Below are 19,124 nucleotides of genomic sequence, written 5' to 3'. Positions count from 1 at the left end.
ATAAATGTTTATTCGCTGGTACAAGTCAATGGCGGTGCATACTAGTGAATTCCCTGCGCGTTATTTGCGAATGCGCCTTCTCTTGTGTCCGCTTCGGTGTAAAGGGGGTTTAATATAATCTTAACTGCGAATACAGACAATGTTTTGATACAAAAAATTCAAAGTAAACAAATGAACTATGAAGAATATAAACAGACCACCACAAACTATCGCTCTGACCAAAGAAGTGCAAGTAAAGGCGCTCTCGTTTTCGGCGCTCAAAGTCAACGATGTTTATGATTACATGTATGGTTCCACAACAGAAAAACTGTTGTCAGCGTGTAATAGTGTATGATAGTTGTCCGTGCTTGTACGTCTACTTGTGTCTTTTAAAGCCAATTTCTGTTGATGTATATACATCACATGCACTGTTTTGTTGTGGTTTACATTCTGGACATCACTAGTTCAAATGTTCCGATCAATACTGTGCAATGAGTAGCAAGTTTGTTTTCAAAAAGAAGAGTTCTGTAACTTCAGAGCAGCAGAAAAGAGCGCAGACGACACTAGGCACATATTTTTCTAAAAAGATATCAACAGATTCCTGTGATGAATTGCCAGCTCATAAGAAGGATGACAACGAATTACTGACTTGCGCAAATAGGTTAGTTTAGTTTCGGTATTATGGTTGTAAGATAACAACAGCTGTCAGACTTTTGTAGTAATTACATTAATTTACGTTTCAAATATTAGCAACAACGTTGTGACGACCAACAAAGATTCTTCACATACCACGAACAATGAACAATCATCAGATGACTGGGAATCACAGGATGAGTTTGAACTTCCACCGAAGAAGCACAATACTTCAAGAGGTGAGTTTGGGTCTCTGTGTTGAAAATATATGCTGAATTAGCCTATAGTGGCTGGCAACACTTTGTATCCCTTTAAACACTGTATTGGGGAACTATGACAGCTAGTGCACACCAGTGTAATCCCAGTTTTGATATCCCAATGTGGTATTCATGTTGAAGAAGGCGGTATGTTCCTGCCTTCTTACGAAACTTAAAGAAAAAATTGTGATTAATAGTTTTGCAGCATTGCCCGTATCTTTGTTATGTATCTTTTGCTGACAGTGGAACCTATCATTTATTAATCAGCTTAAATTTGAGTCTTTTCATTCTGTTACATTGTTCAAACCAGGAGGGTGTAGTCAGCAGGAAGAACTAAACTGGTGTGGATTGGAGTGTGGAATATTAGATCCTTTAACCGAGTACATAGGTTAGAGAATGTAATAAGAGAGGTAGACTTGGTAGAAATTAGTGAAGGACAGTGGCAAGACAAATGGGTTTTCTGGGCTGGTCAGTACAGGATTATGAAATTGGGATAATGCAGGAGTAGTTATAGTAATGAATAAGAAAATAGGAATGTAGGTATGCACATGTGAACAGCATGGTAAACACAGTATTGTAGCCAAGATAGATACAAAGCTGGCACCCAGTGTATTGGTACTGGTTTAAATGCTTGTTAGCTTTGCAGGTGATGCATAAAGAGGTAGAATATATCTTGGATTACTTATTTGCACAATAAAATAATGTTGACAGAGAAACATTATGATTGATTATGTATGTGTTACTATATTTAATGTGTTTCTGGCACTATACAAAGGCGTACAAACACAGAACATCTAGCATAGATGCCTGGGAATGCATATAACAAACAGAGAGATCTGTACATATAAACTCACTCCCAACATGACAAATATTTTATAGACAGTATCCTAAGACTTCCCTTTGAACAAAATTTTCATGTGCTCACAATAATCTTTGAACTCTGCACCATCTCAGAGCACAGTACATGGAATGTTATGTTGTTAAACGATACGGTTTTACGAGTTTCTGAAATTTGTCTTTACTGAGTGGCTTGGTCAATAAATTGGAAAGCATTTCCTCTGTACAAAAATAGTTTATAGTAATATCCTTCTGTTTTAGATGATACCTAATTAAATGGTGCACCATATCAATGTGCTTGGATTTTACACTTTTTATTTGGTTGTGAGCTAGCTTGGTTGCTCCCGCATTGTCACAAAAACATGTTGATCGGCTCAATAATCGGGGTTGAGAGGAATGTTTGATAAGAGTTGTCAACTTTGGCCAGTGATGTAATGTCAGTGGCTGCTGTTACATCACCTATTGGTGCATATATCCAGTCTGTTTGTTAGTTGGCAAAGCCAGTGAGTGTGACAGGTAAAAAAACTGTTTGTGGTGAGAGACTGATCTATAGCTTTGCTGAAGTCTAGGTTAGGTGGAAGGTGACATTTTGAATTTTAGTTGAAGCCCAGGAATGTGATGATAAAAAAACCTGATTCGGATGACAGACTGATCCGAACCTTAGCCAATTTGGGGGAAAAAATGCCAATAACATCATGTAGTTTTAAATTTTTTCTTTATTTATTTGCACGTCAAGTTCCGTAGGACCAAATTGAGGACCAAATCTCCAATGTCATGGAACGTGTCAGTACATGAAATTACAACATAAAAGTAATAACAGATAAAAATAAAATGTTCATGAACCCAAAAAAAGTCAAGCCATAAATTTAAGTAAACACAATCAACAATATAACATAAGACTCAGCTTAATTTTTCAAGGAACTCCTCAACAGAATAGGAGGAGTGACCCACGAGAAAACTCTTCAGTTTTGATTTGAAAGCTCGTGGATTACTGCTAAGATTTTCGAATACTTGTGGTAGCTTATTGAAAATGGATGCAACAGTGTACTGCACATCTTTCTGCAAAAGAGTTACAGAAGTCTGATCCGAATGCAGGTTGGATTTCTGCGGAGTATTAACTGAGTGAAATCTGCTTCTTCTTGGGAATAAGCTGATATTGTTAATATATACAAAGATGATGTGACTTACCAAATGAAAGTGCTGGCAGGTCGACAGACACACAGACATACACACAAAATTCGAGCTTTCGCAACAAACTGTTGCCTCATCAGGAAAGAGGGAAGGAGAGGGAAAGACGAAAGGATATGGGTTTTAAGGGAGAGGGTAAGGAGTCATTCCAATCCCGGGAGTGGAAAGACTTACCTTAGGGGGAAAAAAGGTCGGGTATACACTCGTGCACACACACACATATCCATCCACACATATACAGACACAAGCAGACATATTTAAAGACCAATATATGTTGTTGTTGTGGTCTTCAGTCCTGAGACTGGTTTGATGCAGCTCTCCATGCTACTCTATCCTGTGCAAGCTTCTTCATCTCCCAGTACCTACTGCAACCTACATCCTTCTGAATCTGCTTAGTGTATTCATCTCTTGGTCTCCCTCTACGATTTTTACCCTCCACGCTGCCCTCCAATGCTAAATTTGTGATCCCTTGATGCCTCAAAACATGTCCTACCAACCGATCCCTTCTTCTAGTCAAGTTGTGCCACAAACTTCTCTTCTCCCCAATCCTATTCAATACCTCCTCATTAGTTACGTGATCTACCCACCTTACCTTCAGCATTCTTCTGTAGCACCACATTTCGAAAGCTTCTATTCTCTTCTTGTCCAAACTAGTTATCGTCCATGTCTCACTTCCATACATGGCTACACTCCATACAAACACTTTCAGAAACGACTTCCTGACACCTAAATCTATACTCGATGTTAATAAATTTCTCTTCTTGAGAAACGCTTTCCTTGCCATTGCCAGTCTACATTTTATATCCTCTCTACTTCGACCATCATCGGTTATTTTACTCCCTAAATAGCAAAACTCCTTTACTACTTTAAGTGTCTCATTTCCTAATCTAATTCCCTCAGCATCACCCGACTTAATTCGACCACATTCCATTATCCTTGTTTTGCTTTTGTTGATGTTCATCTTATATCCTGCTTTCAAGACACTGTCCATTCCGTTCAACTGCTCTTCCAAGTCCTTTGCTGTCTCTGACAGAATTACAATGTCATCGGCGAACCTCAAAGTTTTTACTTCTTCTCCATGAATTTTAATACCTACTCCGAATTTTTCTTTTGTTTCCTTTACTGCTTGCTCAATATACAGATTGAATAACATCGGGGAGAGGCTACAACCCTGTCTCACTCCTTTCCCAACCACTGCTTCCCTTTCATGCCCCTCGACTCTTATAACTGCTATCTGGTTTCTGTACAAATTGTAAATAGCCTTTCGCTCCCTGTATTTTACCCCTGCCACCTTCAGAATTTGAAAGAGAGTGTTCCAGTCAACATTGTCAAAAGCTTTCTCTAAGTCTACAAATGCTAGAAACGTAGGTTTGCCTTTTCTTAATCTTTCTTCCAAGATAAGTCGTAAGGTCAGTATTGCCTCACGTGTTCCAACATTTCTACGGAATCCAAACTGATCTTCCCCGAGGTCCGCTTCTACCAGTTTTTCCATTCGTCTGTAAAGAATTCGCGTTAGTATTTTGCAGCTGTGACTTATTAAACTGATAGTTCGGTAATTTTCACATCTGTCAACACCTGCTTTCTTTGGGATTGGAATTATTATATTCTTCTTGAAGTCTGAGGGTATTTCGCCTGTCTCATACATCGTGCTCACCAGATGGTAGAGTTTTGTCATGACTGGCTCTCCCGAGGCTATCAGTAGTTCTAATGGAATGTTGTCTACTCCCGGGGCCTTGTTTCGACTCAGGTCTTTCAGTGCTCTGTCAAACTCTTCACGCAGTATCTTATCTCCCATTTCGTCTTCATCTACATCCTCTTCCATTTCCATAATATTGTCCTCAAGTACATCGCCCTTGTATAAACCCTCTATATACTCCTTCCACCTTTCTGCCTTCCCTTCTTTGCTTAGAACTGGGTTGCCATCTGAGCTCTTGATATTCATACAAGTGGTTCTCTTCTCTCCAAAGGTCTCTTTAATTTTCCTGTAGGCAGTATCTATCTTACCCCTAGTGAGATAAGCCTCTACATCCTTACATTTGTCCTCTAGCCATCCCTGCTTAGCCATTTTGCACTTCCTGTCGATTTCATTTTTGAGACGTTTGTATTCCTTTTTGCCTGCTTCATTTACTGCATTTTTATATTTTCTCCTTTCATCAATTAAATTCAATATTTCTCCTGTTACCCAAGGATTTCTATTAGCCCTCGTCTTTTTACCTACTTGATCGTCTGCTGCCTTCACCACTTCATCCCTCAGAGCTACCCATTCTTGTTCTACTGTATTTCTTTCCCCCATTCCTGTAAATTGTTCCCTTATGCTCTCCCTGAAACTCTCTACAACCTCCGGTTCTTTCAGTTCATCCAGGTCCCATCTCCTTAAATTCCCACCTTTTTGCAGTTTCTTCAGTTTCAATCTGCAGTTCATAACCAATAGATTGTGGTCAGAATCCACATCTGCCCCAGGAAATGTCTTACAATTTAAAACCTGGTTCCTAAATCTCTGTCTTACCATTATATAATCTATCTGAAACCTGTCAGTATCTCCAGGCTTCTTCCATGTATACAGCCTCCTTTCATGATTCTTGAACCAAGTGTTAGCTATGATTAAGCTATGCTCTGTGCAAAATTCTACAAGGCGGCTTCCTCTTTCATTCCTTCCCCCCAATCCATATTCACCTACTATGTTTCCTTCTCTCCCTTTTCCTACTGATGAATTCCAGTCACCCATGACTATTAAATTTTCGTCTCCCTTCACTACCTGAATAATTTCTTTTATCTCGTCATACATTTCATCTATTTCTTCATCATCTGCAGAGCTAGTTGGCATATAAACTTGTACTACTGTAGTAGGCATGGGCTTTGTGTCTATCTTGGCCACAATAATGCGTTCACTATGCTGTTTGTAGTAGCTAACCCGCACTCCTATTTTTTTATTCATTATTAAACCTACTCCTGCACTACCCCTATTTGATTTTGTATTTATAACCCTGTAATCACCTGACCAAAAGTCTTGTTCCTCCTGCCACCGAACTTCACTAATTCCCACTATATCTAACTTTAACCTATCCATTTCCCTTTTCAAATTTTCTAACCTACCTGCCCGATTAAGTGATCTGACATTCCACGCTCCGATCCGTAGAACGCCAGTTTTCTTTCTCCTGATAACGACGTCCTCTTGAGTAGTCCCCGCCCGGAGATCCGAATGGGGGACTATTTTACCTCCGGAATATTTTACCCAAGAGGACGCCATCATCATTTAATCATACAGTAGAGCTGCATGTCCTCGGGAAAAATTACGGCTGTAGTTTCCCCTTGCTTTCAGCCGTTCGCAGTACCAGCACAGCAAGGCCGTTTTGGTTAATGTTACAAGGCCAGATCAGTCAATCATCCAGACTGTTGCCTCTGCAACTACTGAAAAGGCTGCTGCCCCTCTTCAGGAACCACATGTTTGTCTGGCCTCTCAACAGATACCCCTCCGTTGTGGTTGCACCTACGGTACGACCATCTGTATCGCTGAGGCACGCAAGCCTCCCCACCAACGGCAAGGTCCATGGTTCATGGGGGGGGGGGGACCAATATATATATATATATATATATATATATATATATATATATATATATATATATATATATATATATATATATATATAACAGGGGTCGACAAGAGGCTTGTGAACTTACACCACTTATTGCCCAAACCGCCCGTTTCTGAGCCAAAAATACCCTTTAAGAGTGGAAGAATTACCCCGAAATATAATACCATATGACATAAGCGAATGAAAATAACCAAAGTAGACTAACTTTCGTGTCGAACAACAAATTACTTCAGATAATATTCGAATAATAAAAATGTCAGCATTAAGTCTTTGAACAAGATGGTTATGGCATTTGCCGCATGTTTCCTGTGTCATTGGTCAATGCTGACGATTTGTATTGAGCATCCTCTATATCCAATAATTGTATGTGGCTCAATTTCATCCATTGGAGTCCTTAACCATGACACTTCTTGTATGGTGAAAGACAATGCCATATACTCACCTTCAACAATACTCAAAGCCACTATTCTCTGTTTCTTGAAAGATAAAGGTATTAATCCTCCCATCAACTTGAAACAGCTACCACTATAACGTTCTAGATTCCTGTCTTACAGCCGGCCGCTGTGGCTGAGGGGTTCTAGGCACTTCAGTCCAGAACCGCGGTGCTGCTACGGTTGCAGGTTCGAATCTTGGCTTGGACATGGATGTGTGTGACGTCCTTATGTTAGTTAGGTTTAAGTAGTTCTAAGTCTAGGGGACTGATGACCTCAGATGTTAAGTCCCATAGTGCTTAGAGCCATCCTGTTTTACAGTATTTTAATTTGTAATCAACAGTTTCTTTTAAATATCTAAATATTCTTTTCACTGCAACCCAATGTCCATCTTTGTTAATGCTGTATGTAAGTGCTGATTTCCAACAGTATCTGCTGTGTTTAAGACCATACACATGCCTTTTCATGCCAAATTTTATCCTTTTCTTGGGGAGTCGTGTTGACTTTCTCTGGCGGAACCACAAAGTTTCTTCCTCCAGTCCTCCTTTGAGCTATGTGGACTTCAGATGCATGTGGTGGGTTAATAAATTTTCTTTTACAGCAAGGGCCAGAGGATATCTTAAAGAAGCTATTTCACTACAGTGAGAACGTTTTTTGTCTATGTATGTTGTCTGAGAGCAGCCTTTAACTACCAAACAAACTTTAAAATTTTTTATTTTGCGTCTTTCGGCTTTTTGATATTAAAGAGCCAACTCACTCGCAATGGTTTCTTTGCTTATGGTGCATCGCTCTGTACGTCATCTGATCTACAGCAAGGAACTAAAAAGACTAACCAGGAAACAATTGCTCACTTTGCTATTAAAGCCCTCAAATTACTTTTCCCCAATAGTCTAGATATGAAAATAAAGTACTTTTACTCTACACTGATGCAGCCGCAGACGTAACTGCTACTGTTAAATTGTTGAAAGTATTTTACCCAGCCTTGCTCCATGTCACATGTTTTGCCCATGCCATGAATCGTGTAGCTGAGATGATAAGTCTCGAATTTCCACTTGTAAATAAGCTAGTTTCAACCATCAAAAAGGTTTTTATTAAAGCACTCTCAAGAATCCAGTTATTTCGAGAGGAACTTCCCAAATACCACTCCCACCAGAACCCATACTTGCACGCTGGGGAATGTGGCTAGAGGCCTTGGAATATTACGGTGAGCATTTGGAAGACATTAAGAATGTTGCTCTTAAATTGTGGGAGGAGGCAGTGAGCATTACTTCAGAAATGCATCTTCTAAAGGATCCAACAATTTCAAATGACATTCCATACATAAAATCTCATTACACATTTTTGGTCCCTATCATCGACTGCAGTTGATAGGAGAGGTGACAGAAAAAAATCAACTTGGTCCCAGGGATGTGGAATGCTCATTCTCAGCATATAAGATGGTATTAACAGACAAGAGATGCAGTTTCCCAACAGAAAATCTAGAGAAAGTGTTAGTTATTTACTGTGACTGTAATTATGGACATGGACAATTGTATAATGTCGATTTTTGTCAATCTGTTTATCTTTCTAGACAATAAAATGTCAGATTTTGGTCACCTATCTGCTGATTTTTATAACCTATTTTTGTAAGTGATAGAACCTATTTTAGGTGCCTAATTTAAGATTTTTAGAACATAAAAGCCTGAGGTCGAGTGATCACACAGCCCCAGCACTCTCTTCAAATGGAATAGCCTTGTATAATGTAACTAAGTACGATACCAACGTGTTCTGTATCCTGGCCCTGCCATGGGAGGAATGTAGGGCTAAACAACAAGGGGCAAAATCCTTTCCCCAACACCTGGCCTGTATTAGGAGCAATGGGGGCACCTTTTTGACCATAACACAAAGCCCTTATTTTTTGTGGAAAACATTGAAGACAAGTATGGGGAAGTTCTTTTCTGATCAAAATGTCATCTCCAGTCCAGTCACAGGTGCTGCTCTCTTTTGAAAAGTTGGATGACATGCCTGTGACTGTCACTCCCCACAAGAGTTTCAATACGGTCAAGGGCATCATCTTTCACCACAATCTTCTTTTGCCCTCTAATGATGAACTGCGGACCAACTTAGAGTGACAGGTTGTGCATTTCGTCTGTTGTGTCCATAGGGGACCAAGGGAAAACAGAGTTGCTATTGTGGCCTTCATCTTGCCTTTCGAGGGTGATATATTGTCTGAGAAGGTCAAGGTGACGGTCTACCAGTGTGTCATGAAACCCTATGTTCCTCCTCCTATGAAATGCTTCAGGTGTAAGTAGTCCAGACATGTCTTCCCATTGCATCACTACCTCTGTCTGCAGGGATTGTGGCTGTCTGTTGCATGCAATATTGCTTGTGCCCCTCCTTCCATCTGTGTAAACTGCAGCGAGCTCCACTCTCCCTGCTCACCAGATTGCTTCGTTTTTTAAGTGTGAGAAGAAAATCCAGGAGTATAAGATCCTGCACAAGGTCACATATCAAGAGGCCAGAAAAAGTATGAGCATCTTAATCCCATACAAATGACAGTCTTAATGCTACAGCTGCAGTGTCGTTGCCATCATTATCGACAGTGCCTTCCTCTGTTATGCGTGTTCTAATGGGTAAGAGATGCCATTTACACTGATCCAGACACTATCACTGAGCATGATGCTCGCGCATCTTCATCTGAGAACTACCAGCTCTTATCTTTTACCACCTGCCATCTGGAGCCATATAATGCTCCATTCAGTGAATGGGAACCCCAGAGCCATACATAGCCCATTGCCCTAACACAGCCCCAGGGCCAGACGCACCCACAACCAAATGCTGAAGCATCTCTCAGTGGATTGTCAGCATCACATCCTTGCCCTCTTTAATTGAATCTGGAATGAGGGTGGGTTCCCATTTCACTGTTGAGAAAGCGCGATGGCTCAAGCACTGAAACCGGGTAAGAACCCACTAGAGATGGACAGTTGTCAACCAATCAGCCTTATCGACATTCTCCGTAAGGTGCTCAAATGCATGATGTGCAACCAGCTTTGTTGGCTCCTTGGGTCTCAGACCTTTTGGATGCATCTAAGGGTGGCTTTTGCAAAGGCTGCTCCAGTGCTGATAATAGGGGTCACCTGGAGTCCACCATCCGGATGGCCTTTGCACATTGGCAGCACCTCATCACTGTCTTTTTCTACCCATAGAAGGCTTATGACATGACATGGCGGTCTTTGGTATCACCCTCCTTATATTTTTGCTTTTATTATTGCTCCTCTAGTATGGGTGTTGCTGAGCTGTCACCTACAGGGTGCCATATGAAAGGCACAGTCATGGCTCTGTTTTTAAGTGTGAAAAGAAAATCCAGGAGTATAAGACCCTGCACAAGCTCACATATCAAGAGGCCAGATGTGGCTTCCGGTTTGCAACTACTAAGACTTGTGTTATGCACTTCTGTCACCATCATACTTTACCTAGTCGATCAAGTACTTCTTGTAGTTGAGATACACTACTTTTTGGGACTAGTCTTCAATTCCCAGCTGACATGACTTCCCCACCTGTGCCAGCTTAAGTGAAATTGCTGGCAACCCCTCATTACACTTCGCTGCCTCAGTAACACTAACTGGGGTGCAGATTATGCTACCCTTTTGCAGCCTTACAAAGCCCTGATTCTGTCCCATCTTGATTATTGGGACTCTTTCATATGGTTCAGCATCACCCGCAGCATTGCTGATACTGCACTCCATTCATCATTGTGGGGTCCAACTTGTGACAGGATCCTTCTGAACTAGCCCTGTGAACAGTCGAGGCTGTAGTCCCTCCATTACCTATCAGGCACTGACAACAGCTTCTGAATTATGCCACACACATTCGTAGCTTCCTTGAACATCCCAACTACTGTGTTCTTTTCCCTGGAAAGGAGCTCCACCTCCCAAAACAGTGACCCAGAACTTAGTTTACATTTGCTGTCTCTTTTCAGAACTGCAACTTCCTCCACTGTCACCTCTGCTCAGGGAGACATCACACCCCATGGCTTGTACCCAGTCCTTGAATCTGTCTCAAAATCTCCTTTGGTTTAAAAGATTCCATTGACCTCATGATTTTTCACCGCCCTTTCTTGGCTGTCCTTGAGGTGTATCTGAGTTCGGAAGTGGTGTTCACCGATGGTTCAACAGTTGATGGACAAACAGGCTTTGCATACATACATGCAAAATGCAGTGAACTTCACTCTCTGCCAAACGGCTGCAGTGTCTTCACTGCTGAATTGATGGCCATTAAACTAGCCCTTAGCCGTGTTCATTCTTGTACTGGCAAGAGTATCCTAATTGGTAATGACTCCCTCAACAGCCCTCAGGCTATAGATGAGTGCTGCTCTCCTCACCCACTGGTTTTGGCTGTCCAGGACCTGGTCTGTGACCTCCATCGAGCTGGACAGCCGGTCGTTTTCATTTGGACATTCGGTCACATTGGGATTTCGGGAAATGAACGAGGTGATTGGTTGGCCAAGCTGGCCACCAAGATGCCGATTCCAGAAATGGGGAATCTAAAACTGGACATTTGGTCATTTACATGCCATAGATTGCTGGAAGTTTGGAATTCAGAATTCTCTGCCCTGATCTCCCCAAACAAACTGATGATAATTAAGGAGACCATGGCTGCGTGGCAGTCTTATTGGCTCTGCATTGCCCGCACTTGGCTGACCCCATGGCCGCATTCTTCGACATGGGGATCCCCCTCGCTGCCGATGTGGAGCCCGCCTGATGGTGGCCCATTTACTCACAGACAGCACTAATTTGGCTGCTTTTAGGCGCCATCTTAATCTTTGTGACTTGCTCCCTCTAATGCTGGCAGTCGATGCTAAAGTGGCTGATCTTGCTGTTGTTATGTTTTGCCTATGATGGTGGTTTCTATTCATCATTATAAGGTAGGGCTTTTTCCCGAAGAGTGAGCCAATTGGGGAGTTTCACCTTGCATGATGCATTGTGTCCATCATGGGCTGAGACCTCTCGCATCCTTCGTTAATGTGGATCTGCACTTCTGCTTATTCTCCAGCTGCTGGGCAAGGTCACCCTCCCGGGTGCATTTTCCTCCCTGTGCAGTATTGTTTTCTGCGCTGACGAAGATAATGGACCTGTTTGCTTGGTTGCACCTGATATCCATCACAGTAGCCAGTCCGTTGTGGTGGGGTCACAATGTACCCTGTTGGCTGTAGTCCCCTGACCACACAGGGATTGCTTTGCTGATGCCTGCGCCGTTAATTCCACACATATGCTAAGGAGAAGATGCCCGTCACCCTGGGGCATCGGGACTCCCGGCAATGGCCATCCTGCTAGTTGGCCTCTGCTGTGGCTGGGTAGCACCCGTGAGGAGGGCCCCTGGTCGGAGTGGGTGGCATCAGGACAGATGATGCGTGATGAAGCATACCACAGCATCACTTCCTGTGGATCACACAACAGCAGTCTGTAAGCGTGCCCCCCCCCCCCCCTCCCCCAGGGGCCACACCATGGGAGGAGCGCCACACTAAGGATGGTAGCAAACCTTATTTGCCCTGATACCTCATATGTACGAGAGATGATAGGGACTCCTTTGTTTCAATGAAGTCTCAGTTTTTTGTTGAGCATTTAGAGCACAAGTTTGGTGGATGGTTTGTCCAAAATGCGATCAGGGTTAGTCTTGATAAAAACGGCATCCTCTGCCCAGTCACGGGCATTACTTGCTTGTGACACCCTGGGGGATGTTTCATTTACCATCATGCTGCATAAGAGCTTAAATACAGCCCAGGGTATTATATTCCACAGAGACCTTCTTTTGCAGTCCGACGACGAGCTGCATGCCAACTTAGAGCGCCGAGGTGTTCATTTTGTCCGGCACATCCATAAGGGTCCAAGGCATAATCAGTTTTCCACTGGTGCCTTCATCTTGGCCTTCAAGGGTGACACATTGCCGGAGAAGGTCAAGGTGATGGTCTACTGCTGTGATGTCAAGCCGTATATCCCTCCCCCGATGCAGTGCTTTAAGTGCTGGAAGTTTGGCCATACATCTTCCCGCTGTACTTCCAGCATTACATGTCGAGATTGTGGACGTCCTTCGGATCCCAATACTGCATGGGCCCTGCATTCCGTCTGTGTCAATTGTGGAGAGCATCATTCCCCTTGCTTGCCAGACTGCAGGATTTTACAGAAAGAAAGAAAACATTGGAATATAAGACCCTGGACCGACTGACCTATACTGAGGCTAAGAGGAAATTGGAGCACCTCCATCCTGTGGCTATGACCTCCTCTTATGCCGCTGCTATGAGAACATTTGTAGTCCCATCAATTCCACAAGTTCCAGTCGGCTGTCAGAGCCAGAAGACTACACCTGTCCCCTTGATGGTGGGGCGCACTTCCCTCCTTGTTGCTCCCATACCACCTACCTCGGGAGCACTGCCCCACCCCCCTCCCCAACCATCAGGACACCAGTCCCCTCTTCTCAGCTGGAGAAGCGTAAGTTTTCTTTGGCTCCTCTCGCTAGGAAGGGTTCTCTTGGGTCACTCCCTTCCCAGGTTTCTGGTGGTGGGAAAGATGACACCTGCCAGTGGCTGAAGTGCCGAAAAGCAGCTGGTCGTAGGACTTCACGATCATCCTCAGTCACTGAGACTGGATCAATGAAGCCCTCCTAGCCAGAGAAACCCAAGGGGCAGCGAGAGGAACCCAAAAAGAAGACCCCCAAGACCAAGGGAATTGTGGTGGCACCCACACCACTGCGACCTATCACTTCTGCACCTGAGGATGGGATGGAGATTCTGCCGTTCACTGAGGACCTAGATCTCGCCAGACCCTCAGACACAATGGATATAGACTGCTCAGGCAATAAGTCGACGGCAGCAGGTGACCCTGAGGCGTAAACTGCCTCATTGAATGTTCCATGCCTTCCCAGACTCACATTGTCATCCTCCAGTGGAGTTGTGGCGTTCCATCACCTGGCTGAGCTACTGTTAGGCTTTACACCTGCTTTCTGCATTGCCCTCCAGGAAACCTGGTTCCCGGCAATGCGGGCCCCTGCCCTCTGCGGCTATAGGGGATATTACAGGAACCGTATTGACTATAATCGAGTGTCAGGTGGAATTTGCGTTTATGTCCTAAACTCAGTCTTTAGTGCAACTGTGCCCCTTCAAACCCCTCTTGAAGCTGTGGCTGTCAGAATAAGGATGATGCAGGAAATAACTGTCTGCAGTGTATATCTTCCACTAGATGGTGCAGTACCACTGAATATGTTAGCTGCACTGATTGATTAACTCCCTAAACCTTTCCTACTTTTGGGAGATTTTAACGCCCATAACCCCTTGTTGGGTGACACCATGCTTACTGGTCAAGGCAGAGATGTTGAAGCTTTACTGTCTCGGTTCGATCTCTGCCTCTTAAATACTGGGGCTGCCACACATTTCAGTGTGGCTCATGGTAGTTACTCAGCCACTGATTTATCAATTTGCAGCCCAGGACTTCTCCCATCTATCCACTGGATAGCATGACAATGACCTGTGTGGTAGTGACCACTTCTCCATCTTTCTGTCACTACCTTGGCGTCAGGCCCACGGACGCCTGCACAGACGGGCTTTAAACAAGACAGACTGGGAAACTTTCTTCTCTGTGGTCACTGTTGACTCTCCCACACCTGGTGCCATCGATGTTGTGGTTGAGCACGTAACTGCATTGAACATTTCTGCAGTGGAAAATGTGATCCCTCATTCTTTGGGGTGCCCCTGGCGAAAGTTGGTACCTTGGTGGTAGCCAGAAGTTGATGAGGCAATTAAGGAGCATTGGCAAGCTCTACAGCAACATTAGTGGCACCCTTCCCTAGAGCACCAAACAGCCTTTAAACAGCTCCATGCCCACATTCGCCAGCTTATCAAAAGGCGGAAACAGGAGTGTTACGAGAGGTATTGCTCAAGCATTGGGTGACAAACGTCACCTTCCCAAGTCTGGATGAAGGTCAGACATGTTCATGGGTACCAGACCCAACAGGTATCCCTGGAATTAACATCAGTGTCGTGTTGTCTACTGATGAAAATGCAATTGCTGAGCACTATGCTCAATCCTCTGTGTCGGAGAACTACCCCCCCCCCCTCCCCCAGCCCATTGCACACTCAAGTGGCAGATGGAAGGGAAAGTCCTCTCATTTGCTATATGCCACTGTGAACCCTATAATGCCCCATTTACAGAGTGGGAGCTCCTCAGTGCCCTTGCATAATACCCCGACACAGCTCCCGGGCCAAGATCGGATCAACGGTCAGATGATGAAACATCTCTCATCTGACTGCAAGAGACATCTCCTTGTCATCTTCAACCGGATCTGGTGCAATGGGATCTTTCCATTGCAATGGTGGGAGAGCACCATCATTCCGGTGCTTAAACCTGGTAAAAACCCGCTTGATATGGATAGCCATCGGCCCATCAGCCTCACCAACATTCTTTGTAAGCTGCTGGAACGTATGGTGTGTCAGCAGTTGGGTTGGGTTCTGGAGTCATGTGGCCTACTGGCTCCATCTCAGGGCGGCTTCCTCCATGGTCGCTCTACCACTACTAATTGTGTGCCCCTCGAATCTGTCATCCAAACAGCCTTTTCCGGATGCCAACACCTGGTTGCCGTCTTTTTTGATTTACGAAAAGCGTATGACACAACCTGGTGATATGATATCCTTGCCACATTACACGAGTGGGGTCTCAGAGGCCCAATCCCAATTTTTATCCAATATTTCCTGTCACTTCTTACTTTCCATGTCCAAGTTGGTGCCTCCCTTAGTTCGCCCCATATCCAGAAGAATGGGGTACCGCAGGGCTCCGTATTGAGTGTATCTCTATTTTTAGTGACCATTAATGGTCTAGCAGCAGTTGTGGGGCCGTCCGTCTCACCGTCTCTGTATGCAGACAACTTCTGCATTTCATACTGCTTGACCAGTATTAGCGTTATTGAGTGGCACCTACAGAGAGCCATCTACAAGGCAAAGTCATGGGGGAACCATCCACAAGGGACAGTCATAGGCTCTAGGCCATGGTTTCCAGTTTTCGGTTGCAAAGTCATGTGTTATGCATTTCTGTCAGCGTTGTACCGTTCAATTGAAACCAGAACTTTACCTTAATGATGATCCACTCACTGTAGTGGAGACATATTGATTCTTGGGACTGGTTTTCAACGGCAGATTGACTTGGCTACCTCACCTTCGTCAGCTTAAGCAGAAGTGCTGTCTGCACCTCAATGCCCTCTGCTGCCTGAGCAACACCAGCTGGGGCGCAGATTGTTCTACGCTACTGCAGCTCTACAGAGCCATTGTTCGGTCCCACCTTGACTACGGGAGTCTGGTTTATGCTTCGGCGGCACCCTCAGCGTTGCATTTACTCGACCCAGTGCACCACTGTGGCATTCGCCTAGCGACAGGAGCTTTTAGGACGATTCCGGTGATCAGCTTCCTGGTGGAGGCCAGAATCCCTCCATTGCAGGTTAAGCGTGTGCAGTTGCTCTCCAGTTATGTTGCACATGTTCAAAGTTCTCCTGTGCATCCAAGCTACCGTCTCCTTTTCCCGTCCACGCGGTTCATCTCCTGCATCGGCGGCCCATGTCAGGGCTTACAATTACTGATCGTGTGCGATCCCTTCTCTCCAAACGGAAGTCCTTGTCTTGACCACATAAATTTGAGGTTCATCCATGAACACCTGCATGGTGTACACGTAGGCCGCTGCTTCCCATCAACCTTTCACATCTCGCTAAGAACTCAGTTAACCGTGCAACTCTCCACTGTCACTTCCTCTCGATATGTACCGGAGCATGATGTGGTTTACACCAATGGCTGATAGTCTTATTGGCTTTGCCTATGTTCATGGAGGACATATAGAACAGTACTCATTGCCAGATGGCTGCAGTGTGTTCACTGCAGAGCTGGTGGCCATATCTCGTGCTCTTGAGGACATCCGCTCATGCCCAGGCTAGTCATTTCTCCTGTGTACTGACTCCTTGAGCAGCCTAAAAGCTGTTGACCAGTGCTACCCTCACAATCCTTTGGTAGCAACCATCCAGGAGTCCATCTATGGCCTGTCTAGATGAAGGTCAGACGTGTACTTGGGCACCAGACCCCAACAGGTGTCCCTTGCGTTACCATCACTGGCATGTTATCTACCGATGCAAACATGATTGCCGAGCACTTTGCTGAGCACTATGCTCAAGCCTCTGCATCGGAGATTTCCCCCCCCCCCCCCCCCCCCCCCCAGCCTTTCGCACTCTCAAACAGCGGATGGAAGGGAAAGTCCTCTTGTTAACTGCACGCCACAGTGAACCCTATAATTCCCCATTTATAGAATGGGAGCTGCTCAGTGCCCTTGCACATTGCCCCCGACACAGCTCCTGGGCCAGATTGGATCCACAGTCAGAACAAAAGTACTGCATTGCCAGACAAGAGTATATGTTCTTGGTTTCCTATGGACATGGTTCTGCTGTGGTACGGATAACAGAGTGTGGCATCTGGAAACTTTCTCCAATGCTCAAATATGTGGGACAGTGAAGTACTTGGGACGATACAATTCTTGTGAGCAAAACCCGTAAACCAAACACAGATTCACCATGAAATTAGAGTGGTATATGGACCAAATGCAATGCCCTGTCCAGCCATAGTGTTATAATACCAGCAGTTTGACCAAGGCCGCACAGACCAGAATGACTATCGTGAAGGACCACAGACAACAATGTCCAGGCAACCAAGGAACTGATTTGCAGCAATTGCAGATTTCCTGCTGATAAGGATGTACACACAATAGTTCTTGAATGTCTCCATGACCAAGGAATGAAGGAGCAGATTTCCATCTTTTAGGAATTGAACAATTGGTAGAACTTTCCAACCACTGTTTATAGAGATTTGGTGACTGTGTCAAAAAATAATGTTGTGCATCTGTGTCACTTTGAAACATAGTGCAGCAGTCAGTAAAAGTTAGTTGGACTGTCATAATAATATGTAACTTACTTTCTGAAGTCCCCTTGCAGTTTCTGTCAGCTGAAGGAAAGAGCAAAAATCCACTTGTTGGAGGAAGCATACAGAAAAGGTGGACAGATACCCTCTATACTTGGTCCTCCACATGCCACTTTTGCTACTCCCCTATGTAATATACTGACAATTCCTAAGACTTCAATACATAAGTAATGAAATCTCTCTCTCTCTCTCTCTCTCTCTCTCTCTCTCTCTCTCTCTCTCTCTCTGTCATTCTAATGCTGAGCATGTTATTCTCAAAGCTTTCCAAGGTGCAAAGTTCTTTCCAGAATATCTGAAGCTATCCTCTCACTACTCTGATCATTTTACTGTTAAATACCTCCTTTCCCATTAATTTTATACATTTTTTGAATATGTTAAGAACTAAAATCCTCAAAGTCCAGATTTTAATCCTTAATACACATAAAAATTATGAGAGATACTTTTCTCCAGCATTGACAGTGTCGATGATCATGATTATACATTTTTATTATGTTTTGGTTATGTTTCTGTTTGTATGCCCATCCTATGTAATCTACTTACAGTTCTTTATAACATTTGCTGCTAAAAACCCCAAACTCTCAAATTAGAGGTTTGAGTCCCCCCCCCCCACTATTACATCTTTGTGATGTCTGTAGCACTTTGTTCGAGGCTGTAATACATAGAGTGGTTAGTCTTAGTGGAGCATAATTTTGATGTCCACAGATACAGTTCTGTACTCTTTGTTACTGGTGATATGTGTACTGTTCTGTTAAATTCAGAGACTTTTGTTTTGTTTTTGTTAAGTTACACAGTTTTCCTCTGTTCTCAATCACTGATTTCCTGTTTTTCAATGGTAAGTGAAAAGCATGTCTTCAACTGTACAGGGTGTTACACTAAAACCTCCCTGATTTCAAAGACCCAGGAAAAAAGTCCACAGTAGATACGACAATGAAAAATGCACCACATTGTAGAGCATCTCAGAGAATTTATTTATTTATCGTCAATACACCTCTACATGTGAACCATTTGTAGCACGAAGAATATCGAGTCTATATTCAATTTCTTGCCAAGTTCTTTGTAATATTTCCTCTGTTATTGTTACAATCGCATTAGTGACACAATGTCGCAATGTAGGAATATCGTTCACGTTGGTCGTATATACGCAGTCCTTCACAAATCTCCACATGAGGAAATCAAGTGGCATAATGTCGGGTGAACGTGGTGGCCTGGCAATGGTTCCTCCGCGTCCAATCCA

The 19,124-nt window shown here is 43.9% G+C and overlaps 1 protein-coding gene across 1 annotated transcript in view; it reads left to right on the top strand.

Annotated features, from left to right (window-relative positions):
- Positions 1–308: 308 nt before the first annotated feature.
- Positions 309–19,124, top strand: part of LOC126198947 (Bloom syndrome protein homolog) — a 217,495-nt gene continuing 198,679 nt past the window's right edge. Inside the window, exons 1-2 of the mRNA XM_049935592.1 lie at positions 309–640; positions 730–851. Of these exons, the coding sequence (XP_049791549.1) occupies positions 471–640; positions 730–851 (292 nt within the window). The 5' untranslated portion in view covers positions 309–470. The remainder of the gene's footprint in view (positions 641–729; positions 852–19,124) is intronic.

Source organism: Schistocerca nitens, chromosome 8 (assembly GCF_023898315.1).
Source record: "Schistocerca nitens isolate TAMUIC-IGC-003100 chromosome 8, iqSchNite1.1, whole genome shotgun sequence".
Lineage (NCBI taxonomy): Eukaryota > Metazoa > Arthropoda > Insecta > Orthoptera > Acrididae > Schistocerca > Schistocerca nitens.
This window is presented reverse-complemented; position numbering and strand designations above follow the sequence as displayed.